The sequence below is a fragment of the Rhea americana genome, unplaced genomic scaffold (assembly GCF_003343005.1).
Source record: "Rhea americana isolate MKP2758 unplaced genomic scaffold, rheAme1 scaffold_200, whole genome shotgun sequence".
Classification (NCBI taxonomy): Eukaryota; Metazoa; Chordata; class Aves; order Rheiformes; family Rheidae; genus Rhea; species Rhea americana.
The window spans coordinates 872,599-900,121 of record NW_028186151.1 but is presented as its reverse complement, the minus strand read 5'-3'; the positions used below and the strand labels follow the sequence as shown (position 1 = coordinate 900,121).

The following is a 27,523-nucleotide window of genomic DNA, read 5'->3' as shown; positions in this document are numbered from 1 at the left end:
CGTGGCTCCTCACGGGTGCGCGAGAGCGCTTGCGGGTTACTTCTTTATTTATTTATTTCTCTTTAAGTTACATTTGACCCAAAGCAAAACATCATTCCTGATGGAAGAGGTTTTATTCCCTTGCCAGGAATTAAAGTGCTCCTTTTTGAGGAAGGTCTCTTAATAAACCAGAATGTTTCTGGCGAGACGTTTTTTTCCTCTATTGACTAAACAAACGGGGAACCCACATGTGTTTTAACAGCGAAATGATTTTTTTCCCTTCCTTTGGGCAAAAATTAATATTTATTTTTGCTAAAAACTGGAATTGATAAATAATCCTATTTTGCCAGAAGCGTACAATAGTAGTAATAATAACGTAACGCTGCCTCGGGGAGGGAGCGGTTTTTCATTTACCGGCCCGGTTAGTTCTTGCTTTCGCTGGCTATTTGGAGGTTTTGCGCCGCGGACCGTGCGCTCCGCGGGCTCCCGAGTCGCCTGCCGAGCAGGTCCCCGGCGTTCCCGCTGCCGGCGGCTGCAGCGACCCGACCGCCGAGCCTGACCGTGCCCGCGCCTCGGGGCCGCTCGGCCGTTGAGCGCGGCCAAAACGAATAATTCGCATGGGGCGCCAGCCGGCCTCGCGCCCCGGGTTCGTGGGCGTACGGCGCAGCCGGGCGGCTTGTGCGCTGCGGCCGCGCTGCCCCGCTGGAGAGGGCTCCGTGTCGCCGTGGCTGTCCGCCTCGCTTCCGGACGTCCCGCTCCGCTCCGCTCCAAGCTAGCAGAGCGCTTCTCGTGTTCCCAGCCGGGCAAGCTGGGCACCAAAAAGCCCCGTTCAGACCGCGGTGAGAGCGTCTGCGCAGCCGTGGCGGCTTCTCCGCCTAACGGCAGCGGAGGAGCCCGCGGGGCGTTTCCGCGGTGGGTCTGACGGAGCGGAGCAGCGCTCTGTAACGCTCCTTCCGTCCGCTGAAATACATCTCGACCGGCCTTTGCTTTCGTTACCTGGAAAAGCGCAAGCAAAGCCAAGCCAAAGCGGACCTAAGCGCGGGAGGGACCCGCGGGCGGTCCCGGGGTGGGTCCGCAGCGGACCTCCCGAGGCCCTCCCAGCAGCTCGAGACGGGCCCTTCCCCGCTCTTCCCGCCCGGATCCGACCACGCCAAGCCTTCCGCCGCCTCTCCCATCCTGCGGCGCTGCGGCAGGCTCTGCCCGGCTCAGGCGCTGCCACCCAGCCCTGTCGGCGGCGCGCCGCGAGCCGGGCGGTCGCTCTTCGGCGCTCGAAGATGGCCGCTCTCCGAGCGCTTCCCGACGATCCATCGATCGATCGCGCAGAGGCCGGAGGGCCGGAGCGGGCGCTCGCCTTTGGGCTCGGAGCTGCTTCTCGCACACGTTCCTCTTCCCACCACTGGGTGGAACAGGCAGCCCAGTTTTACCGGTGGCCTTGCTTCGCTGCAACTTAGGTAGCAGACGTGTTTGAATCACTGCACCTCAAAAAAAAAAAAAAATATATATAATATATATACATTTAACTTTTTTCTTAAATTATGCCTTAATGAAGACATCCATTAACAGCCATAATAATTTCACAAGGAAAATGTCCAGGAAAACCTCGTTATTTTTTTTTTCCTAATGAGTACGATAGGTTTTAATGGAAGTCTTAATTAGACATTATTAGCCAAAATGTTCCTCCAGTGGATTCGGGCCCTTTTGCTCCCTGTTCTGACCTCAGAAACACCGCGCGCTCCTTGCTGTTGGTGGGCCGGAGAGGATCGCCTGGCTTGCGGCACCCGCTTCCCGGGCTCTCCCCCTCTGAGGTCCCGGGGGGGTTCGGGAGGCCGGCGGTCGGTAGCGCGTGGGTGATGACACAGAGCGGCATCGCTACGAGCGAGCCCCCTTTGAAGGAGAGGCGAAGGAGAACCGAGTCCGCTGCCGAGTCCCCTGGCCCAGTACCACCAGGGCTAGCGTCCCGTCTGGTCCTCCTGACGTGAGGGTCAATCCCGGAGAGGTGTCTGGATGCTTTGTGACCCGTCTTGTCGGCTAGGTGCCCTTGGGAAATACTCACCTGGGGGTTTTCAGTTCAGGTCATCTGGGGGGGCTGGCTGTAAGTCCCTGCTTCTCCTGCGTTGGAGATACCCATGGATTCAAGGTTTCTTCTCCCGTTTCAGGAGTTCTGCATGCCCAGGGGGACATTTCGTAGGCGTTCCCTGGGAATACGTTCGTCTGCTCGTTGTGTACTGTGGCAGGCCCAGGGCTGCGTGTAATTAATGAATCTCGGTTTGATTTCTTTTTTTTTAATCTTGTTTTGTTTTTTTGACCTGTCCCTGTCCCTGTCCCTTCTGACCGTCTCGGTGTTGCCTCGTGCTCGTGTGCAAGGACAGAAGTGGCAGCCCTACCTGACTGAGAGGTCAGGTAGGACCTGGAATACTTCTCCCCTGGAGAGGATTTAAGAGAAAACTGCCTTTTCTCCCCCTCGGTCAGTAAAGGCAGGCTCGGGGATGAGGTGGTTCTCTGGCAGGAAAACCAAACCTGAATTATTGTGCAGTTCTGACCATACTGCCTGGGAGCCTGGGCAAGGAGAGGGGCGCTTGGAGATGCACACAAGAGACGCAGGGAAGCTGGCGAGAAGGAGGACGGGGACCTCCGCATCGTGAAGAAGCAGTTGGGACCTCTTAGTTGTGGAGCTGGCTGAGAAAGAAGGAAACCAGTGTCGATCAGAGCTGCTCCATGACTTGGAGAAGTCCAGATCCGTAGAGCAGGCTCCTTCGGTGCTCTCCCCAAGGACCGCTCGCTTTGCCCGCATCCGTCTCGCCCTTGGGGTAGCACCAGGGAAGAGCGTCAGAAGGGTTGGGAAGTGGCTGTCGAGCCACGAGATACGGATGTTTTTCTGCCTGTGTTTTTTCTCCCCAAAGAGCACTGTGGGCCATTTATATCCCCCCCCCCCCACTTTTATAATGAGAACTTTTGAATGTTATATTGATTCTAGCCTTAAAAGAGGAAGAAAAAGCCCACATTGATTTTTTCTAAGGCTTTTTTCATTAGCTTATTTACAAATGGGGGAATAAATCTGCTTCAAAACCGTTGACTTTGTTCTACCACGTTAATGGTCAATCTAAGAAACTTTCCACGGTAGCTTAAGTGCTTGGAGAAACTGATCTTTTCTGATGCTGGTGATACCGGGACATCTCCTGGGAGCAAAAATCCATCTCCAGCTTGCATGCGTGGGCATCGCTTGTGCTCGGACTTAATACTTCAATAGAATTATTTTTAATACGTTCTTTTGGAACATGCAGCTTCCCTAATTAGAGAGGTTATATGCCGTGTCGCGATTAAGGCTTTGCCATTTATGAAAACGGGTGTCCTTTGCTAAGAGCCGCACGTTGCACCTCAGCGCCAGGGGCTTGTGACCAGCCCTGGGGCTTCTGCTTGTTGGGATGGGCACGTCCTGGGGACCTATGAAGAAGTGGGCTAAGGGAGTTCAAAGAACTACGCAAGGTGGGAGAACAGCTGCTGTGCCAACATCTAAGGAGACGTGACTGGAGAATGGACGTAGCATGGAGCACCTCCATGGTGGAGGTGCTGCACACACGTGTTGGTCCTGCAGACCTCTGGCTGGCCAGTGTTTTTTTTTTTTTTTTCCCAAAAAGCTTTCTCTACGTTTTTTCCTTGTCCTTATTAAATTGTGGAAGAGCTCTTTTATGAATGGTCACCTTGGAGGTGGCAGCGAGGAGATGGGGACCTCTGTGCTGAGACCACGGTGCAGCATGCAGTGCCTTGCTGCGCAGTGCTTCTCCGCTTTTCCCAGGGGAGCCCCGGCAGCATCCCCTGCGTCGCACCGCTTGCTCTGGGAGACGGGACGTTACTGATGACGTTCCAGTAAGTGGAGGAGTCACCGCATAGACACGGGTCGGGAACAAGCCGTCCGGCGCGCGGAGCAAATCCCGGCCGCTGAAAAATGGAGCGGTGCCGAGGGTGTTAGCTCGGCGTCGCTTAAAAGCGGCTGTTTTTCACTGCCGGTGTTTTTGTTTCTCGGAGGACGTGCTGAGAGCACGACGGCAGCGATTAAATCAAAGCATCTCTCGTGCGCGTAAGCGGCACTTTAAAGGCGGACTGAGGAGCCCCGGGAAAACGCATCCGTCTTGGGCTGCTCGGGCGGCCTTGCAGGCTGGCGGCGGCGTTCCCGGCGCGAACGCTGCACCTCGCGGCAGCCCTTGCGCGACTCTCCTGTCGCCCGGCCTAAGCGACAGCGGCTCGCTAATGCCGTCGGCAGCCGATCCTTACCACGAACGCGGAGTCGGAGTTAGGAGCTTTCTGACACCGAGTTGCACCAAATCGCCTTAACCCGTTGGATATTTTTTTTTTTTTTTTTTTACCTTTTCTGCGCTGCTTCGTTTCCTGTTTCCATCCGGCAGTGAAACCGAAGTGCCATACGAAAACATTGTGTTTTTCCTTTTTTCTTTTTTTTTTTTTTTTCTCCTTCAAGGTGTTTGCTTTGCAACTTCGCTGGTGAGAGGAAGCAGATGCGAGTTGGCCGGAGGAGGCTCCAAGCGCTAACAGAGGAACTCCCAGGCGGCTTCGCCTAACTTACACTGTAGTTATCGAGGTGGAGGCTCGGCCAACAGTTTAATGGGGAAAAGTACCTGGGAATGAGTGATTTTGACTCGAGAGGGGGCTTCTCTCAGCTGGCCAGAAATCCTGGTGCAATGGCATATTTTACCATCAGGGCCATCAAGGACGGAGAGAGAAGACAAAAGGCAGAGAAGTTGCACTTTCCCACTTACAAGGAAAAATATTCCGCTTAAAGCTGTCTTCCGGAGTGGAGGCAGCTCTGCTGCTTCTGCAGCCAGCGTTGGTGCACATTGTGGTGGCATCTGAAGGAGCTTTGCGGGGCTGCGGCTTGTTTGGGGCAACCAACTGCTTTGGCAGCTGGCTGCAAGCTGTCCTCTAAGCCTTGGTTTGGTTGGGCATCTAGTGATCGCCCTGCGGCGTGGGCACTGCGGAAACGCCTGCGGAAAGCACCGATGGGCTCAGCTCTGCCCGCTGAAGGGTTGCGTGAGGAGCTGGGATGTTCTCCTGGATGCCTGGCCACGATCTCTGGGCTCCCCTGCCTTTTTGGTCAAGAGGCCAAGACAGGGACTCGGGCCTCCAGGCTGGACCTGGCCCGCGGGTGATGTGTGTGTCGCTCTCATCTCGAGCCTCGCTTTGTATTAACACGGTGTTACAGGTGGGCAAAAAAAATCCATCTGCTCTGGTAAGAAAGCAAGAGGAAAAGAAGATTTCTCCTGGGTGCAATAAAACAGCTCTCGTGTGGAAATGAAATCGTATTTTGGAAAAAAAAAAAGGAGTGGAGAGGGAGAACACAGGTTGGGTGGGGGGGGAATAAGCAGAAAGAAGACAGGCAAAACTTTCAGAAATTGCTTCTTTGGCTTCCCAGGCGTTTCTGGCTCCTACCAGTTCACGAGATTAGGGCTGATAATAGCTTCTCCATGGGAGCAGGCAAAATCAGTGGAAGCGGACACCGCGCTCGCACCGTTTAACTGCTTAGGGTGGAACAGGAGGTGTTAATAAAAGAGAGACAAATTATACAAAATATATATAAGTGATGTTCATATATAGAAATAGCAGAGAGCAAATTGCGCCCGATTGCACGAAATGCGGCTTGATTCGATGTCGGAGGTTGCGGAAGGCACCACCCCCCGAGAGGGCTACAGGACCTGCAAGAAACAGCTGGGTTAAAAGGCACCTTTGCTCCACGGATTAGTAGTTACGGGTCACCGCTCGTATTCGTGGCGGAGCGCACCGCGTTGCGTGTGCGTTTAACCCTGCGCGTGGGGCTTTGGGGGTGGATGAAGGACGTGGGAGAGCCACGTTCATCCTAGGTGCTTCCAGAGCCGGGGTTTAAATTGCAACGCCGGCTCCGGCGTCCCAGCCGGCGGGGACTTTGCTCCGATCCCGCGGCCTCGCCGCTGCGCGGCCGGCACAGGCGTTCCCGCGCGCTTGCCCGTGCCTGGGCGCTGCGTGAGCGCCAAGCCGCCCGTGAACGAAACCTTTCCCGTAGCACCGGCCCGGAGTGACTCATCCTTCCCGGCGTCAGCGCTAACTAGGAGCCACTTCAGACGTAATTAATAAGCACTTGATGTTTTCTAGATGGAGGGGATACTGTGTGGCTTGAGCTGGCAGAGAAGAAAAAGGTGCTTAATTAATTGCTATTAGCAGGGGACAGCGTTTGCTTCCTGGCGAAGGGGGATTGGGGCGCTGGGACTGCACCTCTGGCTGCGAGGAAGGGGGACCATCCTTCCACCTGCTCACGGTTTCCCGTGCCGAGGAAGGGCTGGAGATAAAAAATCAAGCCGCCGGCCAGGTTGTGGTGTCCAAAGTCCCCTGACCCTTCTGGTCGCAAAGCAAGGAGCAGATGCGTCGTTCTCGGGGGGTTTCTGACGTGTTCGAGATTGCCTTCTCGCCTGCTCCCTGGCAGCAGGGCTTCGGTACCGTTATTGCTCCACGATGTGGTTGTGTTTGATTAGGACCCCGGCCCCTAATAGCACCTTGTAACTCTTTTTCTTAGCTGGGGGGAGAGCTATTCTGCGAGATCTACCTTGGATTTTTGTGGCAACTCACTTTCCTGCTCATTAAATGGCTCGATAGATCACGTAGGTGTTGAGGGGTGAACACGATGTGCTGGGTTAAGTGGAACATTAAAGTATCGGCTCTTTGGTGCAGATTCCCGTCCGTTCCTATTGACTTCTGGAGACAAGAAAAGGCTATGTGAGTCTCACATTTTTACAGCACAGAGGAAATAATTTCACTCCAGTGACTTCTGTATTGAACCCAATAGCTAGGGTTTGAGTAGAGCATCTTCTACATCTGCGTCCAGTCTTGGTGTGAGGGCATGGAGACCCCTCCCCCAGGTGGCTCTACCTTGCTCTGATGGTCGTTAGTGAGCACCGTGGCTCTGGAGGAGTCACACCTCATTTCTTGTTGGGATTTGTCTGGCTTTAACAGGTTTTGTAGTTTGTATTTTTGTGTCTAGGAGTCCTGGCCTAAATTTTGATCTTCCACCTTTTGCTCCAGACTCAGAGGTCGGTTCGTTAGTGGCTTTTTGGTGATGGGGATGTACAGCTCTTCCAGGCTGCGTCACCTTCTGGCTATTCCTCAGAGCCGTCCGCCTGGCCGAGCCTTTGCGGGAGGAGAGGCAGACCCTGGTTCTCCGTGCGAGTCTCCTGCCTGATGTTCGCTGATCTGCAGGGGAGCAGAATGACCCGACCTCGGCTCTGCATCCGCCACGAATCTGCAGTATCTCGAGCAGCTTTGCTTGAAATACCAGCAGCAATAAAGGCGCCCGCAGCTCCCGTGTGACGGCGTGCGGCAGCTGCGCGTGCCCGGGAGCAGCACTGCTGACTAGGGCGACGGTGACTTGAACTAGTCTGGCAAAGCAAAATGCACTGGCGTTACCACTGCAAGGTCCTGGCTCGGAGAGGCACCAAGGGACTCCCAAATCCAAGGAGAGAGTCCCAGGTAGGGGCAGAAGGGACAATTTGGGTGGCCTGCAGGAGTTCAGAGGAGAGGTGGAGGTGGGTGGTGGGGTCTGGACCTGGGAAGAGGAGCCAACTAGCAGCTCAGGCTGGGGCAGAGCTGTGCCCCACAGATGAAGCTGTGGCTCTGCTAGGTGATGGTGACGTTGAGCTTCCCATGGCTTGTGGACCGTCATGAATTTCACCTCTTGTTTCTTGAGCTGCTGGTAGAGCATGAGAGCAGTGGCCACCTCCCCGTGCCTCTGTGCTGTCCTAAACTGTCTGCTTAGTGGTCCACAAATAGGAGCCAGAGGGGCTGAACGCATGTAGTTGGGGGTCCCAGAGCTTCTCCTGGCAGCTCTGCTCCCGGCATCCTTCCCGGCAAGGTGCTTCCCGATGGCACCCCAGAGTGGCTCATTCTTGCCACCTTCCTGCTTGGGTCCTCAGTCCTTTCTCATCTTAAATTACTTCAAATCTCAGGGGCAGAATTGGTTTCTTGACTTCTGTGCCACCTCTCGTCAGCCTGAAGATGGGATTTTTTTTCTTTTGGTGCCTCGGGACTGCAATTCCTTCTCTCCCAGCTCAGCGGGCAGGCGATGGTACCTGGCCCCTTGCTGCCCGGACATGGGAGCCCATCTGCCCGCCCAGCTGGGGTGACATTGCCCCATGCCCTACTCTACCGGGAGTGTTTTCTTTGCAAAACCATCTCTTTTTTTTCCCTTTCCCCTGACAAAACCTAGCTGCGTTTAAAAAAAGAAAAAAAATAGCAGTGAGACATTCATGGGTGTTTTGTTGCCGTGTTTTCAGACTGAAGCATTTGTGTCCCTCGGTTCAGAAGCAAGTTTCTGTGTCGGGATTTGCTTTCCGTTTTCCCATGAGCTGCCTTTGGAATGAGTATAAAATTATATATATATATATATTTTATTCTTATTTCCACGGCCTTTTTACAGAAACGAAGGGAAACGGCTGGGCAGCAAAGGGCATCGACTTTTCCCGTTGGTGGCTCCTGCTGCAGCCTGCGGCGTGGGAACGGCGGAGGGAGCCGGGCAGTGTGTTGACTCACGCTCTGATTATTGGCTATTAATAGCTAATATTAGCAGCTCCGAGTTATTAGCATCCATCGCTTGAGCTGTTGTAGGCAGTGACGGACACGTTTCTGGAGGAGGGGGATATCCTCAAGTGGTTCGGACCAGGAGAACTTGGTGCTCCTCCAAGCTTGCAGTTGAGTTGCTCCTCACCACCCAGCCCAGCTGTAGCATATCTCCAGGGCTTCCCTCCGGCTCTGTCCTCCTGCTGCTCCTTCCCAAGACAGGCCTCAGCCCCATGGCCTTGAGGTGCCAAAATGCTTTTTATTTCCCTTTGATTTTTTTTTCTGGAAAGCCATGAGCTGCTTCTCACCTGAAGGCTGTGCAACCACGAGCTGCTTTTTGTTGGCAGTGAAGCACGTGCCGCGGCACGTGTACGGCTGGGTTTATTCCTCTGAATACCTTAATCTGCCCCGGCGCGGAGAGGGGGGAGCAAACTGGTAGCTGATAAATGATGGGATTTTCAAAAGAGGCGCATGCAGATAAGGCACCCACATCCTATTGCCACTAATTGGCGTTACTCAGCTACCGCCCTGGAAGCGCCTTTGAAATCCTGCCCCACGTCTCCCCAAATCAATGCTTTTCTCCTCTGTTAGAATAGGGCAAAAAAATGAGAAGGAAAACCACATTGAATTTTACTTTTTCTACATGAATAAACCATTGTGGACCAGGCTCAGAAGCCACTGATTTTAATTTACATGTGTCCCAGGGCAGATCTGAAGTGATTTTTCCCAAGGTGAAGGGCTGGTTTAATTAACTCCCTGCGTCACGAGGAGCGGAGCCTCCTTCCTCCCTACCTCTTAGATAAATGCAAACCGTCGCCTGCAGGATGTGAGCCCAGATGCTTGGAAGCTCATGTTTATCTTATGAGTTTCTGTGTATATAGCGCTGAAATATGGCAACAAAATGTGATGAGACCAGCACAGTTTGTAATTATATTGGAATAGCTCTCGGCTCCCAATCTTCAGTGGAAGCAGCTCCTGCTAATCAACATAATCCGAGCGAGAATCACCTATTACGCGGATTCAGCGTGAAGTTACATGCTTGGCACGGCCCGCTTTCTGCGAGAGATGCTGAAGCAGCCTACGGTGCCTCCCTAAGAGCCGAGATGTCCTTTGATGATTGCACTTTTGGGGGTAGGTGGCCACCAAGATGGATGCTTTGGTTCTCGCCAATGGGCTGTAACCGAATTGCATCAAGCCTAATTCTCTGTCATCCTGCACCTGCTGGTGGCACCGGCTGTGCATGCATCTCACCTCCTCCAGGTTTTCTCCAACCTCTGCTAGCCTCTGCTACCGTGGAGCAGCAGACAGCAGAAACCTCCCCTTCAGGCACGTGCCCCTTCTCCATTGCAAGTTCTTGTTCTGAACAGCCCCATGCAAATAGCCAGTGCCAAATCTGGTCCCGCGGGTCACTGGTGGTGCTCAGGTGGCCTTGTCCCACCACAGTCTTGCCCCAAACTCAGGGAGTCTGTGGAGCCAACTGTCCACTTCCAACATTGGGCAGGCTGAGATTTCTTGGAGGTGCTTTGCCTGGCTATAAAGATTGTGATGTTTTTTTTTCCTTCTTGGGGGCAAAGCATAGTGAGGATATCTAGCCCCCAAAATGACAGGCATGAAGGATTTCTGGCTTTGCTCAGGCACCCATGGCTCGTGATCCCTGGAGCAGCTGTCTCTGTGTGGGGATTCAGGGAGATCCAGCAGTTAGAAACTGAAACACAGGAAAGTCCATCTGAATATAAGGAAGAGCTTTACTGTGAGGGTGATGGAGCACTGGAACAGGTTGCCTAGAGAGGTTGTGGAGTCTCCATCCTTGAAGATATTTGAAAGCTGTCTGGACACAGTGCTGGGCAATCTGCTGTAGATGACCCTGCTTGAGCAGGGGGGTTGGACTAGATGGTATCCAGAGATCCCTTCCCACCCGAACCATTCTGTGATTCTGTGAGGGCTGGAGGCAGCACAGGTCCTGTTTGTCCTGGAGGCACCCTGCTGGGGAGCAGCCATAGAGGCAATGGAGCAGGAGACTCGCCTGAGGAGCGTCAGTATTGAATAGCAGCCTCTTTTATCCTGACGTGCTTCCAGGCTCTTGTTCCTGGCTTGTGAGATGTATCGCAGATGTTTCGGGGCAGGCTCCTGACCAAGGAGTCAGGGATGCTCTGACTGCAGAAGTTCCCCTTTCTCAGGTGACGTTTCCTCCTTTGCTCCACCTGGTACAGCAGAAGCATTAAAAACATGTAAGGAGATTTGGTGGCTTTTGCTTACAACCTGAGGTCTCGTTGAGCTAATGAGGCATGGCAAGCTGTACAGTAGCAGTAAAGATTTCAGTTCTGTCTGGAAAATTAGAGCTGGTCACGGTTCTGGTGGGGTGTTGCAGGCACTGGTCTCAAATGCAGCCAGCGACTGCAGGCAGGAGGAGAGACTTTTGGGGCTTCCCATGCTCACTGCTTTACGGAGGAGGTGATTGCGGTTCCCCCTTGCACCCTGGAGAGCAAGGGGGAGTCCTGTGGAGCTGTAGAGGACTTGCGTTGAGCCAGAGCCTCCACAGAGAGCTTGAGTGGCAAGTCAGGAGACGTGGTTGGCTTCAGGATGCCTGAAGCTGAACGGCTGCAGGGCTGCTGGGTTAAATGCAGGTGTTGGGGGCAGAACAGTGAAATCGCTGTGGATGTGGACAGGAGTCGGACCACACTATGGTCTCCTGCAGAGGCTGGCGCAGCTGTGGATAGATACCTAGAAGACAGCTCTAGCTGTGTTGCACCACGGACTACGGAAACCAGTGTGCCTCTAAAACGCGCCTTGCTGGCCTCGCGAGGTGGCTGCCCTTTGGCTTGCCGCCTCCGTACTGCCCAGAAGAAGACCTTGGCCTTTTATTAGCCTGCTTGCAAGTGCCAGAGGTCTTCCAGCACTGCTCCAGTGTGGTCACCATGCTGTTCATCTCCCCACCTTCCTTCTCAGGCCAGAAATCCATGATGCTCGTGATAAATATCCTCTAATCCCTCCTTGTCAGGGAGCAGAGGACAGCTGTGAACACTGAAGCCTTTTGGAATTAATTTGAAGAAGCCTGATGCTGGGCCAGCCGTGACAACCCTCATCTGACGGACCTTGCAGCCAGCCACCCATCATCATTACGGGCTGCCTGCAGAGCCCGGCGCGGTGCTGCTGGGGCGCAGGGACTTGGGACAAGCGGCTGGCTCGATATGAAAGAGAATCGGATCATTAAAAAGGAGAAGTTAAAAAAACCCAACCAAACACAAACCCAACGCAACCCCCCCCGTGCCCACCAGCGGCAGGAGCGGAGGGAAGGGTAGGTAATTGCAGGGAAGCAGGAGAGCATCCAGCCCGGCTCCCAATTAAGCCTCTGGCACGGGGCGCCCACTCCCCGTTCGGCTGTTTGTGGGAAAAATAATGAGTGAGATGAAGGCGGCCCGGGCCAGCACCACCCTCCCTTGCCCTTTGAAGACGGGGATATCGCAAGCATCGCCGGGCAGAGGTTGCATTTAGCTAACGGGGCTTTCCGGCTGCGCGCGGAGACGGCGGCGGCAGCACATCTGAAATACCTGTGATTGGGGCTCATCAGAAAAACTCCACCAGAGCAGTGAGAAATTGTTGAGTTATTTTGTTTGCCTTTTGTTGTTGTTGTTTAAGAGGTAAATACACTTTTTGTGGAAGGTGTTTGCAAGATGCACGAGGGGTTTGCTAGCAAGCTGCTTCTGGGGTTTTTTTGGTTTTCATCCAAAACTGCGAGCCTTGTTCAGAAAGTGTCAGTTTTGGAAGCCAATTTTTTCTTAAAAATTGGAAGTGGAATGTGGACAACCGTATTTTTCTGAAGGGGGCAAAATCACCTTGAGCAGTAAAAGCAGTAGCTACGGTTCCGCTCTTTTGGTGTTTTTGCCCCGAGAAGGGCCACGCGAAAGGGGCCGCCTGGCGCTGCAGCGCTTTGCAGCGATTTCTCTCCTTTCCAGGAGCCCGCGGTGGGAGACCTTTGCAGGATGGTGCCTGCTGCCACGAGAGCTACCAAACTACCCACCATGCTGGCCGTGGCACAGAGCAACGCCGGCTGTCCGCCCTGCGCTTCTGCAGCCGTCCCCAGGGAGCTGAGGGCGCTTGCGGTGTCCTCCACAAAGTGTGGTGTGTCCCAAGGAAGATCTTGCAGGGGTTTCTGTCATCTGGGTGGGATTTACTGTGCAACTTCTTTGGACCTGGAGCCGACTCCCCCGCTGGACTGTGGCTCTTGGGCTCAGAGCCGAACGAAGGCACTGCTACACAGCTCCCGTCCCCTCCGTGTTTTTTGGAAGTTAGACATGCCTAAATTTTGTGTTGCCCTGGGACTTTAATATTGCACGGGATGGGACAGTACCACGGTGTTGGCTGGTTCTCCACTTGCATGAGCGGCTGCTCCTCTTGCTGAGTTCAGGGCAGCTCCGTTCCTTGATCCTGGAGGCAACGTGGGTCCCAGGCTTTGCAGACCTTGCAGCACGCCCCTCAGCTCGGGCTGGCGTTATAACGAGCACACTCGTTAGGATGAGTCCTTCAGGAATTACAACTGATTTTGTAACCCACCTTGCGATTCGGATCTGTGCTTGCGGAGGGAAAGCCGTGGGCGGCTCTCTCTGACATTCGCCGAAATGCGAGAACAGCTTTTACGACGTCCTTCCTTCTTCCAAAGAGCAACCGGCCCCAGGCAAGTGTCACCGTCCTGCTTCCTCAGCTGTGACGTGCCAGCGGGAGAGGTGTCCGTGTCGCCCTTGCCACGCGGACTGCCCGTGCTGGAGGAGACAGCAGGTAGAAGGTCGAGGTTGCGCTGGGGTGCCGGAGTTGGAGCTGCCCGTTGCTGGTGGCAGGTTTTTCTCTCCCTCCGGCTTGGTGGGAGATGTTTGTTAGTAAAGGCGGTACGGCGCGAAGCTGGCGGAAGGCAGCCGTGTCGCTCGGCCCCTGGTTTGAGCTGAGCTGCCTGGAGGGGGACAGCGGCTTCTTGCCGGCTGAGCTTGGGTGAAGAAAGGCTTGTTGCAGAGGTCCCTGCTTCAGAGCTCCTATCTTTGTGCTTACTTTTGAGTGGGCTTGCTGCGCTCGCTGCAGGGTTGTGGACACTGGGCTGCGTGGTCCAGCGCAGAGGGCACGGCCTGTGCAGCAAGCCGTGGAAGAACGGAGAGTTACAGCCGAGTGAGGAGCGATCACCCGTTCCAAAAAGACTGCAAAAATCAATCTCAGAGCAAACAATAGTGAGCAGATCGCTAGGGACAGTTTGTCCGCTCCTAATGCTAGTGTAGCTGCCAACTGTTGGAGCCCAGGAGAAGTGAGACCACCTGGCTCGTTGTGCTCAGCCCCGGCTGCCTCTGGAGGCCGTATCCTACCGTCCCTTTTGTAATCTACTCGAGCTTTGGCTGTTTTTCGAGCGTGCTTTTCTTAAGGGACAACAAGGCTTAGATCCGGACTTCGGCAGCAAGGAACAGGCTTCTGAGTGCCAGCCCCAGTGTCTTCATGGCCAGGATGTCCTTATTTGTTCTCAGTCAGGGCCATAGTGTCCTACAGATCAAATAATCCTGCACCTTCCCCACTGCTTGTCTCCTGGTCGTGCTGGTGGGCACTGGCCATCTGCACTTTGTAGAGCAAGGCTAGAAAACCCAGGCTTTGCCAGTGTCTTTGCCCATGCCAGGGTGATGGACCTTCGGGAAGGCGAAGCAGAAGCAGGTTCAGAAGAGGCCAAAGAGGATGGACAGGGTAGGAGGACGGAGGGAGCTGGAGATAAGATGTGGACTAAGTGGCAGTGCTCTTGCTTCATCCTTAGGTGTCTTGTGTGTCGGCGGGGAGGGATCCGCCGTGAGTTGGGGCAGCTGAAACAAGACTGCTGTCGAAAAGAGGACGTTTGCAGAAAGCTCACGAGATCCGAAGATGGGAAACATGTTTTGTAGTCTATGCCTCTTGCCATGTCGAGCGAGACCTAGCAAACGTGGTTAGCTCTGCTGTGGTGGGGAAATCGGAGCTGTGGAGATTATGAAATGCCACCGACTTTATTTGCTGCAAATGAAGGGAGCAGTGGCAGGGGCGTCAGCCAGGGCCCGGCGGAGGACCCGGAGAATTGCACGCCGAGGTCAGTAATTCTTTGCAGAAGCTCGTATTTTAAAAGCTGATCAGGAAAACGCCACTCCATGTCCCCAGAGAGCTTTAGAGCAAGTTAATATAGAAGAGATGTCTCCTTCCTTGCTTTGGTTTTCTTTTTCTTCTTTTCTTTTTCTTTTTTTTTTTTTTCAGACTAAAGCTTCCCTGAGAGAGCAATTAAAAAGTGCAGGTTCCAGGCATTAGCCAAGAGGATTTAGCTTGAAAAACGAAGCGCTCGGCTGCCCCTGCGCTCGCACCCTTTCCGTGTAGCGCCGAACGCCTCGGCGGTCGGTTGACAGCGGCTCGCTTTGGGAGGGAGCGTAGCTTTTTAGCCCTGCGAGATGAAGGGCAAGCGCCTTCTCTAGCGTCCTTCTCCAGGGACCTGCTGCTTGCACGTCTCTTCTTTTAACCCCTCCGGCGATGAATTCTGGCTGAACCCCTCCGTGCAAGCTACTGGGAAAGAGAGTAACTTGGCTTTAAGCAGCCGCCTAGGACGTTTTCTGGCATTGCCAAGCTTCCTTTTCTCTTCGTTTAGCTCCAGGAAGACCCTAGGCTGGTGGAGGTGTTGAGTGGAAGTAGTTTGAGGAGACGTGTCCACGCATAAGCGGGCTGACGGCAGCGCGCCGCAATAGCAGGGTGTCGCTGGCAGCTCGGCCTGGGCGCTCGAAAGCGCCTTCCCGTAACTTCCGAAGAGCTTCTGGTGCTGCCAGACTGCCCCGGGCGCGTTGTGTTGTGGCTGACAGCTGGAACATCTCCGGGAAACTCCGAGTAAGCCGCGAGGACCGTCTGAGACGAGTCGATGGAAACGGGCTGCTTTGGAAGTTGTTGTCAGAGCGTCTGCTGCTGCGTGCCTCTTGCAGCCGAGCAAAATCGGCGCCGCCGCCCAAAATCTGAGGAAGGGAGGACGCGTTCGGACGTTAATTCCTGCAAGAGGCCGTTTCCGAGAGCGGAGCCGGTCCCGTGGTTTGGAAGTGGCCATTAGGTGAAAGCTGGCCAACGTTCGAGATCGCTGCGTGGAGGGGAGGAGGAAAAACCCGCGCCGAGGGCTGCAGAGTTGCAAAACGCCACGGCTGGTTATCTGCCTCCTCGTCTGCAAGCACGCCGCAGGTGCTTAAACGCGAGGCAACGGCTAGTTAAGCACATCGTTAATCTTCTCCAGCCCACATAATAAACAATCAATTAATTGGCACCCGGGATGAAGACGCGCGCGTTGCAGGGCGGCGCGGCTCGGTAGCTCGCGGAGGCAGAGCCTGCTCCCGCTCCTGACCCGAGACGCTGCCGCGGATCGCGAGCCCGCGCGCTCCGGGAGCCGCTCCTGCGGCAGCCCCTGCGTCAAGGAAACCGTCGCGCTTGCCGTCCGGGCGCTTAAGGGGTCCCGTGCTGCGTGGGTTTCCGTAAATCCCGTGTGCAGCGCGCCGCTTTCCGTGCGCGGAGGACAGGATTGATTAAGAACAAGCATCACTTGTGCGTGTGCAGGGGCCCGGGGCCCGGCAGCAGCCTGGGTGCCCAGGTTTTATGGTTCAGCTACTGTGTTGGGGTCTTGCTCAACCCTCCCTAGAAAGCAGAGCGGCTTGGGCAGAGGTTAGGTTTGGGAGCGGAGGGCTCCGGTACAGAGCGGTCGAGGGAGGAAAGAGAAGGCATCAGCCCCGGCTGAAGCTGCAGGGGAATTTAGGCAACCATAAAATAATTACAGGAGAGAAATGCTAATTTGTAATAATAACAATTAGGAGACGGGCGCGTGCAGATTACAGGAATTTGCGGGTAAGTGAAGTGATGAAAGAAACCCAAGGACGCCGTATTGCAGGATGTACTTTGTTCTGTTATTTTGACAAGTGCCGTTTAGTTTAATTGTAATTAGGAATAAACAAAACCCTTTAACTGAACCACCAACATGCCCATATGCTTAAAAATGATGCGTGTTCATATTAATGTGACCCTCTGGTCCTCGTCCTCCTCCCGCGCTCTCCTGTCGCGTTCCAACTAAAATTGGATGGCTCGTTCCCCAATACACGAGCCTTCTCCTTCGGTTTCTCTGAAGAGCCCAACACGTTTCAGATGGTTTTCAGAAGTTCTTCTGGCTCTGCAGCTCCTCTGTGGTGATAGCACTTAAAAACAGACTGCTGGGGAGCTCTCAGCACTCGCAGATTTCAACGCTTGCTCACTTGAGGGCTCAGTCGAGGAGGAGGTCACCCTGAGGCAGGACTGCGAATAAATGGAGTTCCACCTTGGAAGTCTCCAGGTCCATGCGTGGTTAGGTCTTCTGCCTTGCCTAACTGATGAGACTTGGTGTCCCTTTCGTGCCACGATGGGGTACTTGTGTAGGGCTTGCTCGGGTGGAAGAGCGTCACCTCTCGAGTCTTTTGTCTGTGACTGTTTCTGAAGCGCTCGTGCCTGAAGCCACCGCTAGGGCTGGGGAAGGTGGAGAACCGTTGTGGAGGCACGGCTCCAGATGAGATACAGCCACACCGGAGAGAAGAAAAACAGTAATTGTGGGGAAGCATCTTGATAGATTGGAGCGCTTTACAGAGTTTACTATTTCTTCTGCAAGTGGCTTTGATCGATGCCTGACCTTTTGCGGATGCTAGATGTAATAATTTTGCATTCAAAGCAGGAATCAGGTCCAAAGTTTAAGGTGGACCCATGGATGCAGTACCTCTTGGATGCTCCCTGGCATACTGCATTTTTCCAGCTCCTTCTGAAACCACACGAGCAAAGGGCAGGAAGGGATGGCTTGGATCGGACTAGCCAATAGATCAGTCGATCAGCTGGAAAGTCGGCCCCAGCTGTCTGCGTGGGTTGCCCAATCCTTGCCAGGCCTCGCTGTGTCAGCTGCCGTGCCATGTTCTAGCCCTGCTGCTCAAATGTCAGATGAGAAAACACACCATCTCCTTCCCAGAGGCTGTTCCCATGTCAGAAATACAGGGAAATAGAGACCTGGGTGATGCTCGCATGGAGGGGAAGAGGAAAGGACAAGCTGAGATGCTAGCTGAACCCTCTGAAACGCCGAATCCCCACTCGGGCTGTTAGCGGCATCGGAAAGCGCCAGCTCATTTCAGTCCTTTGTAAAACACTGGTTGCATGCCGCAGGCTGGGGAAAAAATCCCCTGCATAATGAAATTGTAAAATAATGCTTTGATTTATTCTTTTTTATCATCTTTTAATATCTGGAAATACCGTGCGAGCAAGAGGCCTTCATGAGTTTTGAATGACAGGTTAAAGGGCTCCAATAAAGATTAGATGGTCCACTATCTCCCAAGGAAATTGCATCAAAGTGGTTACTCCTGCTTGCTCCTATTAATTTCCTCTTCAGGGCTGCTAGGAGATGCCTCATATCCTGACGCGGCAGACAGGGGCTAAGAGGCACTTTCCATTATCTCAATCATCCCAGTGTTTATGAGACACTTAGCGCGTTTCTTTTCCGAGCGATGCTGCGGGGGTGATGGTGTTGTGGGGGGAGAGCTGGGAACAAGCTGCTCGGGGGCCACTGGGCTCCGTTGTGAACTGAGGAGTTGTCAACCGCCGGGCCAGAAAATGAAGATGTCCCCCTGTCCTCATTTCTTCGGAGAAGCGACATCTGGTTGTTGGGATTAACTCTGTGGTTGAAGGCATGTGCTCTCCTCTGCCTCAGGGGCTGCCCTGCTTTGACCCCGTCCTGCTCGTGAGATGGTTGTGGAGGTGGCCCGAAGCTGGGACTGCCCAGAGGTGCCCATGGCACCACGTTGGTCTACATGGCAAACGTTCTCTGAGCAGGACTCGCTCCCTGCTCTGCGTGAAGGCTCCCAGGTCCTCACGGAGTCCCATCAGCTCCATCAGTGAGGTGTCAGCGGTGCTTGTGGCAAGCACATGTCCTTCTGCACGCCTGGATGGAGATCTGATCTTTCTGATACACATGCCAAAATACCTTCTCCATCCTGATTCCTTTCACAGGAGTCATCTGCATGCTTTTATTGAATGCCAGGAATGCTAGGGTGCCTGAACATCTGTTCCTCAACAGGTAGTTGGGGAAAGTCCACTGAGGACCAGCAGGTGGGACATGGGTGGGCAGAGTGGCCTAGCTGGAGAGCAAGTGAGCAAGTGCCACGAGCTGAGACGGGCTTTGCCATCACTGCCCAGCTCCGAGCAAATTTGCTGTGTCCAGGACATCAGGATGTCAAGGCTATGTCGCAGGCTGGAGTAGAAGGCAAGGCATCACACCATACTGCAGGAAAATAGGTTAAGAGAAAATATCCTTAAATCAGTATCCGTGTGCTGTTGCTTCATCCAGGTTAGACCAGGCACCCGCGTAGAAAATTTGACCTCAAAAGCACAGGTTGCTTCTCTGCAGCTGGGCTTACCTAGAGGGAGATTTAAAAAAAAAAAAAAAAAAAAAAAAAAAAAAACAATGAAAATCAGGATTGTTTGGTGTTTGCAAGCCAATAAGACCATGCAGGGATGGCCTCATGGGCTGTCCCCAAGACGGGGCCCAGCCAGCGGGGACCTGGTGGGGAGGACGGGGGTGCCAGCACCCACCGATCCCCCCCTTTTTGTCGCTGCTTTGCGCTCTCTGTGTAATTGCCGAGCAGAGAGGCTGTTGGCTGATGAAAGCTAGGGATTAAAGTTGTGCTCGCGTGTGTGGTTGGGATTTTTTCTCTTTGCTCAATGTCCAGGAGCTGCCAGCCACGGGTGATGGCTCCAAGACACCTGGCAACGTTCAGCATCCAACCCTTCTCCTCTCCCCTCTCTTGCAGCCTGCCCAGCGGGGACGTTCAAGGCCAGCCAGGGCGCGGGGACCTGCGCGCAGTGCCCCGCCAACAGCCGCTCCACGGCCGAGGCCTCTCCGGTCTGCACGTGCCGCAACGGCTACTACCGGGCGGACTTCGACCTGCCGACGGCCGCCTGCACCAGTGAGTACAAGGGTGGCGTGATGCGTGGGGAGGGCTCGCGAGGTCTCGCTCCTTTCCACAGGAGCAAAATGCTGCAGGTTTTAGCTCACGGGTGGCCACCTCACCCACATCAAACACCCATCTGTTACCGCACAACGTGACACCACCTTTTGCGCGGTAATAGAAATGCTACGAGAGTCATAACGCCGGTTCGAATCCCTCTATCACCACGCCGGCGTAAGCAGATGATGATGTGTCACCCTTCGCGTAGCTGCTGATCTTCCCACGATGCCACTGTAGTGCGCCCCAAATGATGAGTAATGGGACAGTCCCGCAGCCCACATCTCCAAGAGCTATTTGGATTTATACTTTCCCGTGGCAGTGACGGCAGAGATAGTCCCCCAGGATAAACTAGAATTTAAAGTTATCTACTAGCGCTGTCATGTTCATCGTCTTGCAGATGGAATATTTTTTTATAGAGCAGAATGTGTATTAAGCATTGGTATTCTGCATGGCTCTGTGTGTGATGCATCATCCTGCTCAGCCGTCTGGCCTAGCAGCCTCAGATGGCAGCAGCGCTCTTGAGCCAGGCTTTCCATTAGAAAAGAGCACAGGAAAGGGCTGGGAGCTCTCAGCAGCTGGTGGGCTTCACAGCTGGTTGGGTTTGTTAGTCCCAGGCTTGACTTCTGGACAAATTACCCCAAGGAAATATGCTCCAGGCCATGGAGTCAGTCCATCATGTAGTCAGGACCGTAAACACGACGAGATTGTGGAACAGGGTAAGCAAAGATGCTCTCTTCTCCTAGAGTTGGGAAAGCTGTGTTTGGCAAGGAGCTCTTTGGTGGCTATCAAGTGTCTCTTCCCCATGTGTCAGGTGTGTATGCAAGGTGAGTGTGTGACACCCCTTTGGAGAGCTGAGCCGTGTAGTTCAAACCTCGAAGGTGGACGAGGTCTGTGCTGGTGTCTGCAGGAGAACACTTCGGCAGCCAGGACGTTCTTCTTGGTGCTCTTGCCTGGATCCCTGCTCCAGAGTGCTGTGGTTTACTGTTTAAGGTGTGTGGTTTGAACTTCATGTGATATTTCTAATCTGCAGCTCCTGAAGACGATTTGGCTGGACTGCAGATGTGCTTTGCTCAGTTTAATATACGGAAGCCACATTTTGCAAGCGTGACAGGATGTTTCTGGCACAGTGCAACCTGGCTGTAGACATGTCTTCAAGACGGAGGTTGGCTGCGCCGTGTCTTTTACTGAGCACGTCTCTCTGCGCTCAGCATGCTCTTGTACCCTGGGAATCCACACGGATTTCTGCATTTGCACTTGGATCTGCTAAGATGCACGTGATGCTGAGGAGTACCTGAGACATGCACCTCAAAAAAGAAATCGATTTGCCTATTCTGCTGGAGCTGTCACGAGCTGAAGGGAGTGATAGGCAGGTAGAACCGTGCTGCATAAGCCTGCATTTTTGCTGTATCTTGTTATATAGCTGATTTACAGTACACTACACTGAAGGAATACTGTATAAAAAAGTCCATTTGTCGATTTTTATTTCCTCTCATTAAAGCTTAATTTTAAAATATTCTAATCTGAGGTGCCAGCTGTTCGCTTCCAAAGTTGGTGTGTGCCATCGCAGTAAATAACACTGTGCAGCTACAGATGCTGCTCTTTACTAGTGCAATAAAAACGTGGCAGTGCGTTTTTGAAGTGTATCCTCCTAGGTGGCTCCCGCAGGCCTCCCGCCCTCTGCGCAGAAACACTGGCCGTTCAGCCCGTGAGCGGTTCGTTATCTCTTAACTGCAAAGAGGAGGCCTGGTAGCCCGTCCGACTGCAGGAACCTTCTTGCATGGCTTGCTGGAAGGGAGATGTTGCAGGTAGCATCTCCCTCTTCCTCGTTTCTCTGGTTGTGTTTAATCTCTTGGCTGAGGCCGAGGGGCTGGAAGCGCTAGCTGCTGCCGAGCGTCAGGGAGGCGGTGTGCAAGGTTGTCCCAGCGCAGAAAGCCTCGGCGGGCGACGTGAGCAGTTGCTTTGGGCTCTGGTGGATCCTCCCTTTTCCCTGATCCTTCAGCATCTTTGCCGCCTCCAGCTCCCAGAGAGGATGGGTTCGGAGCGGGGCCGGAGGCTCCGGAGCAGCGCGAGGGGCCGCTTTGGATTTGCAAAGCGGCTCCGGGGTTTTGCCGGGCCGGCTCGTCCGGGCGCCGCGCGAGCCGCCTGCCCCGGCCCCTCTCTCCCACCCCCCGCGCCTAATGAGAATAATTTGTCTGCATCCTGCTAATAGCGTTCCTCAACGTGTGCGCGGGCAGCGGGGAAGCTCCCCGGGACGCTTCTCCTCTGCACGGAGCGCGCGGCGCTCTCTTAACCTTTCCTCAGAGGTCGCATCGTCGATCGTTTTTATTGCACAGTTCCCTGCTCTCCGTGTCTAAACGTTGCGTGCCGGAGAGCTGCTTGCGTTTTCGGCTGCGCGGTCGCGCTGGTGACCCGTCCCAGCGGCCCCCCAGGTCTTTGTCGGCGGCCCCGGCCGCCCGAGCAGCCGCGCGATCGGGTTTTTGCGTGTTGCGTTACTCTCTCCCGCCTGAGTCACGCGGCAGTTGTTCCTCCTGAATCTCGCTGTATCGATCTGAGCCCCGTTTCGCCAATATGTGAAATTGGTGCTGTATTTAATTCCCATCTTCCAAAGCAGCGGTGATTGCTCCCAGCTTGGTGTTACCTGCAGATTTGATCAATGAACTCTCTAGTCCGACATCCAAGTTGCTAATAAAATACTGAATAACGCCGGGCCCAGAGGAGAACCTTCCTCAATGCCATTAAATACCCATGCTCTCAACTTGAAATATTGAACCATTAATAACCACTTTCCATTTCTGACTTTCTTTTTGCCCATCACTGCTTCGTTTTTGTGCAGTTCTATCCAAGTGACATTTCTCCTGCTGCGATAATCTGTTTGAGGTACTTCTGTGGCCTCCGTGTAAACACTTGAGGTATCTCAGCATCTCCCAGTCATTAAAATGGATTCATCTTCACAGCACTCTGCCGCAGAGCTGCTCTGCGTGTTTGCAGAGCGAGAAATGGAGGTATTCAGGCACCAGACAGGTTTTTGGTAGAGCAGGGCTCTGTATCCACGTGGTCCCCATCTGACACCCAAACTAGTAAGCCCCTCTCTCCTGCCGGAGAGATGCCCACTAGTGCGGATAGGGTAGAGGGTGGTGCTGAAGTGACAGATCCGTGAAAGCCTGAGCCTGAACCAGGCAATGATATGGAGATTAAATCCCTCCTGAGCCAGGAGGAGGTGAGTAGACCTTAAAGTCTCTTGACTGTGGACAGGGCTTTAGGGTGTCCTTGTAGGTGCTCGAGTTGCGTGGGCTACCTCTGAGCTCCAGAGCAGAGCTGAGCATAGCATTTTGTGCGAGGACATGTATCAGCCGATCTGCTTTCCACCAGGTGTCCCGTCCGGGCCCCGCAATGTGATCTCCATCGTCAACGAGACGTCTATCATCCTGGAGTGGCACCCGCCGCGGGAGACGGGGGGCCGGGACGACGTGACCTACAACATCGTGTGCAAGAAGTGCCGGTCCGACCGGCGCGCCTGCTCCCGTTGCGATGACAATGTGGAGTTCGTACCCAGGCAGCTGGGCCTGACGGAAACCCGAGTCTTCATCAGCAGTCTCTGGGCGCACACGCCGTACACCTTCGAGATCCAGGCTGTGAACGGTGTTTCGAACAAGAGCCCCTTCCTGCCGCAGCACGTCTCCGTGAACATCACGACCAACCAAGCCGGTGAGTCCCAGGGCAGTGTGGGGTCGGGACCTTCTGCAGTGCGTGGAGCACTGAGGTGGGGGGGGGGGTTCAGTCATGCCCTTGGAGTTGCAAACTCAGGGTGTTAAACAACATCTGGCAGATGTTGTGTGGCAGCAAGACCAAACGTTCAGGCAGATGCATCCAGAACATGCTCGAATACAAGCGTGTGTAACAGTCGTCAGGAGGGGAGAGTTAAGGATTAACCATGCGTCAATGCAAATAGAGTGTCAGAAGTCTGTGATCGTGAGACACGGTCAGATTCTGCAGAACGTGGCACTGCCGGAAAGCTGCGTCTCTGCTGCACGTCCAAAGTCGCCTTGGTGGATGTCAACGATGTGCAGCGTGCGGGGTTGTGCCTGCATGAAGCCTTCTGAGAGCCCTCCTAGTTCCTGGTGCCCAGCTCACATCTCTGCTGCTGCTGTCAGCACATGGGAAGGAGAAGGGTGACCATGAGGGGGAAAACGGCGGAGGGAGCACAGCGTAGCCCTGATCCTGGCCCGGAGTGCGACGGGAAACAAGAGCCGGAGGTGACGGAAAGCTGTTTGCTTTGGGAGCGGAAAGGGGCTGGTGGTTTCAGCTTTGCGGCGTGCGCCTACCACGGGCAGCCCGTGTTAACGGGCTCCCGCGGGAGAGCACGAGACAGCAGCCTGGCCTAAATCCTTTGGTATGCCGGCTCTGGGGAATGCCAGTCCTCTCTACCTGCCGCTCTGCTATTCCCTCATCTCGCGGCGGCACGCGGCCGGAGCGTGGATCATGCCCGTCGTGGGCACGGCGCTCTGCGTGCCGAGCGGCGGGAGCACCGGTGGTGGCGGGGCGGTGCGGAAAAGCACAGCAATTAGCAAAACAGCAATCAAGCTAAGTGTTTAATTTCCAAAACTGAACATCTTCGCCGAGCGGATGTGGAAAGACAAAAACTGAAGCATTAAATACGCCGGATAAACAAAGGCAGTGCCAGACTGTACACGTCTCCCAGCGCAAGGGAGAGGCGCCTGCAGGCGCAGAGAGCGGGGACCTGCAGCCCGGCCCATTTCCCGCGAGGCCGGAGCCGCGGAGCATAGAAAGAAGGAGCTGGACTCAATCACCCGTGCGTCGAGAATCTCTCCTTTCCCTCTGCCCGGTGTGGGTTTCACCGGTGCTGCAATATGCTGTGCGGAGAGGATGCAAATCGCTTGATTTTTTATGGGTTCGCTCAAAAACACAGGGAGGCACCGGTGCAGAATCGGTGCTGGGAGGCTCAGGCGCTGGTGGCTGCTGCGCAGGTGCCGAGAGGAAGGAGGGGTAGGAGCCGTGATGGAAGCATTCAGGCTTCCTCCTGTCTTGGGAAATAAGCTGCCGGCACCGTGGTCCCTGCGGGATAGCCGGGCCCGGGAGAGCCGCGTTCAGGCTCTGCGGCTGCGCGTCCCCGGGGAGCTCCGCACGGGCCTCGCCAGGCGTCCGCCTGCGACGCCGTGATGTCCCCAGAGGACCCAGCAGAAAATTAACTTGTTTAATGAAATGTAAGTCGTGTTGCTGAGTGACGCAGGGATCCTGCAGGAGGGAAATCAGAGTGTTTGGAGAGGAAACACGGAGATGAAATTCAGGGGTGAGAATGAGCTGGGAAGAAGGTCGTGTTCTGGAGGTAGGACAGACCCCGTTAATACTGGTGGGTGAAAGAGCTGCCTGTCAGCCTCTCCCAAAGAGCAGCAGTTGCATGCCGCTTTGCTAAGAGTAGACCCGGAAGAAACCTTAGCACCTTTGGGACGGTGCTGAGAAGAAGCTGTGCTATGAAAATATGGGCTGAAGGCCAGCCGAGGTCTGATCCTGGTGGCTAAGGCTGCTTCGAGATCCTCCTCCAGGAACGTGGTGTCCCCAGGGCATGCGCGGAGGTCTGGAGGGGGGCATCCCTGCTGAATGCTGTCCCCTCTGCGGGAACGGAGAGAGCTTTGCCCTGTTTGCCCCGGTGGGAGACATCCTTGGAACAAGAGCTCCTTTGTTACTGAGCAAGTCTAGGGAGAAAGAACCCCAACGATTTCCAAATCCCTCATTAAAAATAATAATTGGTTCAACTGTTAGACCTCCCTCGCTGGTTTGCTGCTCTCGTTCCACGCGAGCTGTTGAAATGATGCTCTTCCCCCATGCTTACACCCAGGAGCCTGGTCCATATGGTGAGCAACCACAGACCACGGCAGTTGGGATGGCTCCTCACGCCCAGGAGGTTTTACCCTGCCCCAGCAGAATCCTGCTTCGTGGCGTGCAGCAGAGCTGGCCACAGTGGCGTGGGGGAGCAGAGCGGCACTCGGGACGTCCTCCCGCAAGGATGGCTGCGGTATCCTCTGTCCTCTTCACGCCCTTCTCAGTCCCGGATGGCTTCACAAATGCTGTTTTTCTGGGCTTCTTGGAGGATTTGCTGCGAGGAGTCCGATCGTGCCATGTCATGTCTTGTTCTCCTTCCCGTCAGTCCTACCCCTTTCCCACCCTTTTCCTCTCCGAGGCAAGTTCTCCAGCATTTTCTCTCCCTCTTTCTCTGGATGCCTTAATTCCCTTTCCCCTCTCCGTTAACTTTCCCTCCCGCCTTTCCCCACAGCGCCCTCCACCGTGCCCATCATGCACCAGGTGAGTGCCACCATGAGGAGCATCACGCTGTCGTGGCCCCAGCCAGAGCAGCCCAATGGCATCATCCTGGACTATGAGATCCGCTACTACGAGAAGGTGAGCCGGATCTGCACGCCTGACCTCAGCAGCACCATGGGCTCAAGACCAGCAACGGTAAGCTCAGACAAAAACCTCGGGCAGGAGGGAGGGCTGGGACCCCACAGACTTCAAGCCATGCTGGTTTCTCTCTGTACTTGGCGGCTGCTCAAAGCCAGCCTGGTCCAGAGGTTGCTGAGAGAGGGGAATGCTGGCAAGCTTGATTCAAGCTCTTTGCTGGGGAAGTCTGGGTGGTGGGACAAGGTGCATGAGAAGCACTGATCTGAGCAGGATTGAATGGAATAAGGTGCACTGGAGAACTTGTTTGCCTGCTCTGAGGAGGGCCAGGGTGAAGCGTGTCCTGCAGGGGGGCTCTTTGGGTGGAGAAGGCAGAAGGTTTCCCCAGGAGCCTGTCCACACCTCCTTGCTCTTGAGCATCGTCATCGCACTCCACCTCACTGGCCGATCCATCTGAGTCAAGCAAACAGGGCCAGGGAGAGATACACTGGGATATGCTGGCTGGCCCCCGCTTGAGGCTCAGGTCCTGCAGCTCGTAGGTAGTGGCCACGCTGCTCTCAGAGATGCGAGGCACATGGCAGAGCAGTGCACGAGTATGGAGATGGTATCAGGAGGAAAGGAAGGCGAAGGGCAGCTCCGGTGAAGGTTATCACGGTTGTCCCTGTGTCTGCTGTCCTTAATCACACCCTCCCTGCTGGGTCCTTTTTGCAGGAAGCCGTTGTTCGCCCGCAGGGGACAGACTCTTGACCCGTGTAATGAACTGTGCCAAGCCCAAGCTGTTCAGACTCTCCTGCTTCATGCCAACTTTAATGAATTTCTTTAAATGTGAATAATTAGATGATTTCACAAGCGGCCCATTTAGAGCCAATCACCAGGGAATGTTGTAAAAATGAGACTGGAGACACATGATATTTCCACAGATCTTTAGCGTAGGGATCTGTGCCAACTTAGCAGGGACAGGAGGGCTGGGGCTCTCAGCAAAAGCAGGTCGCCCTTGAACTAATTCGAGTAGGGACACCGAGGTCTCGTAGGGTGGGATATGGCGTTTCCAGAATTGCATGATTTTTCTGGATTGTGCAGGAGCGTAAATGGTTGCAAGGCAGGGAATTCCCTCCTGGGCTCGGCCCGCGGGGTCTCTCTGCTCACGAGCGTTTCTTCGTGCTGGCTCTGAAGGCTCTTTTATTGCTTTTTCTCCTTTTGCTCCGAGTTATTCCCCACGGTCCAGCCTACGCAAATGCACCGCCTCCTCCTTGTTTGCACCATTCACGTAACCTCCAGATGGAAAATTCCTCTGGCTTATTCCAGCCGCCCGAAGGGCGGACCGAGTTCGGAGGTGCACTTTGCAGCCCAGCTGTTGCAGGTCTTTCCTGAAATTACTTCCTTTGAGGATCCTGGTCCCATTTTCCTCCAGCAGCCTTTCCCAAGACATTGTCAAATATCCCTCCACACCCAAAACCATATGCAGAACTCATCCGGGCACAAGCGTTTCAGGTCCTTGTTTTTTCCGAGCGTCCCTGGGAGGGAGGAGGGGG

General features: G+C 54.5%; 1 protein-coding gene across 1 annotated transcript in view; it reads left to right on the top strand.

The window, feature by feature from the left end:
* EPHB1 (EPH receptor B1) overlaps positions 1–27,523 on the top strand; it is a 95,180-nt gene that overhangs the window by 36,219 nt on the left and 31,438 nt on the right. The window contains exons 4-6 of the mRNA XM_085303890.1: positions 19,383–19,538; positions 22,950–23,285; positions 25,870–26,051. Coding sequence (XP_085160016.1) covers positions 19,383–19,538; positions 22,950–23,285; positions 25,870–26,051 — 674 coding nt within the window. The remainder of the gene's footprint in view (positions 1–19,382; positions 19,539–22,949; positions 23,286–25,869; positions 26,052–27,523) is intronic.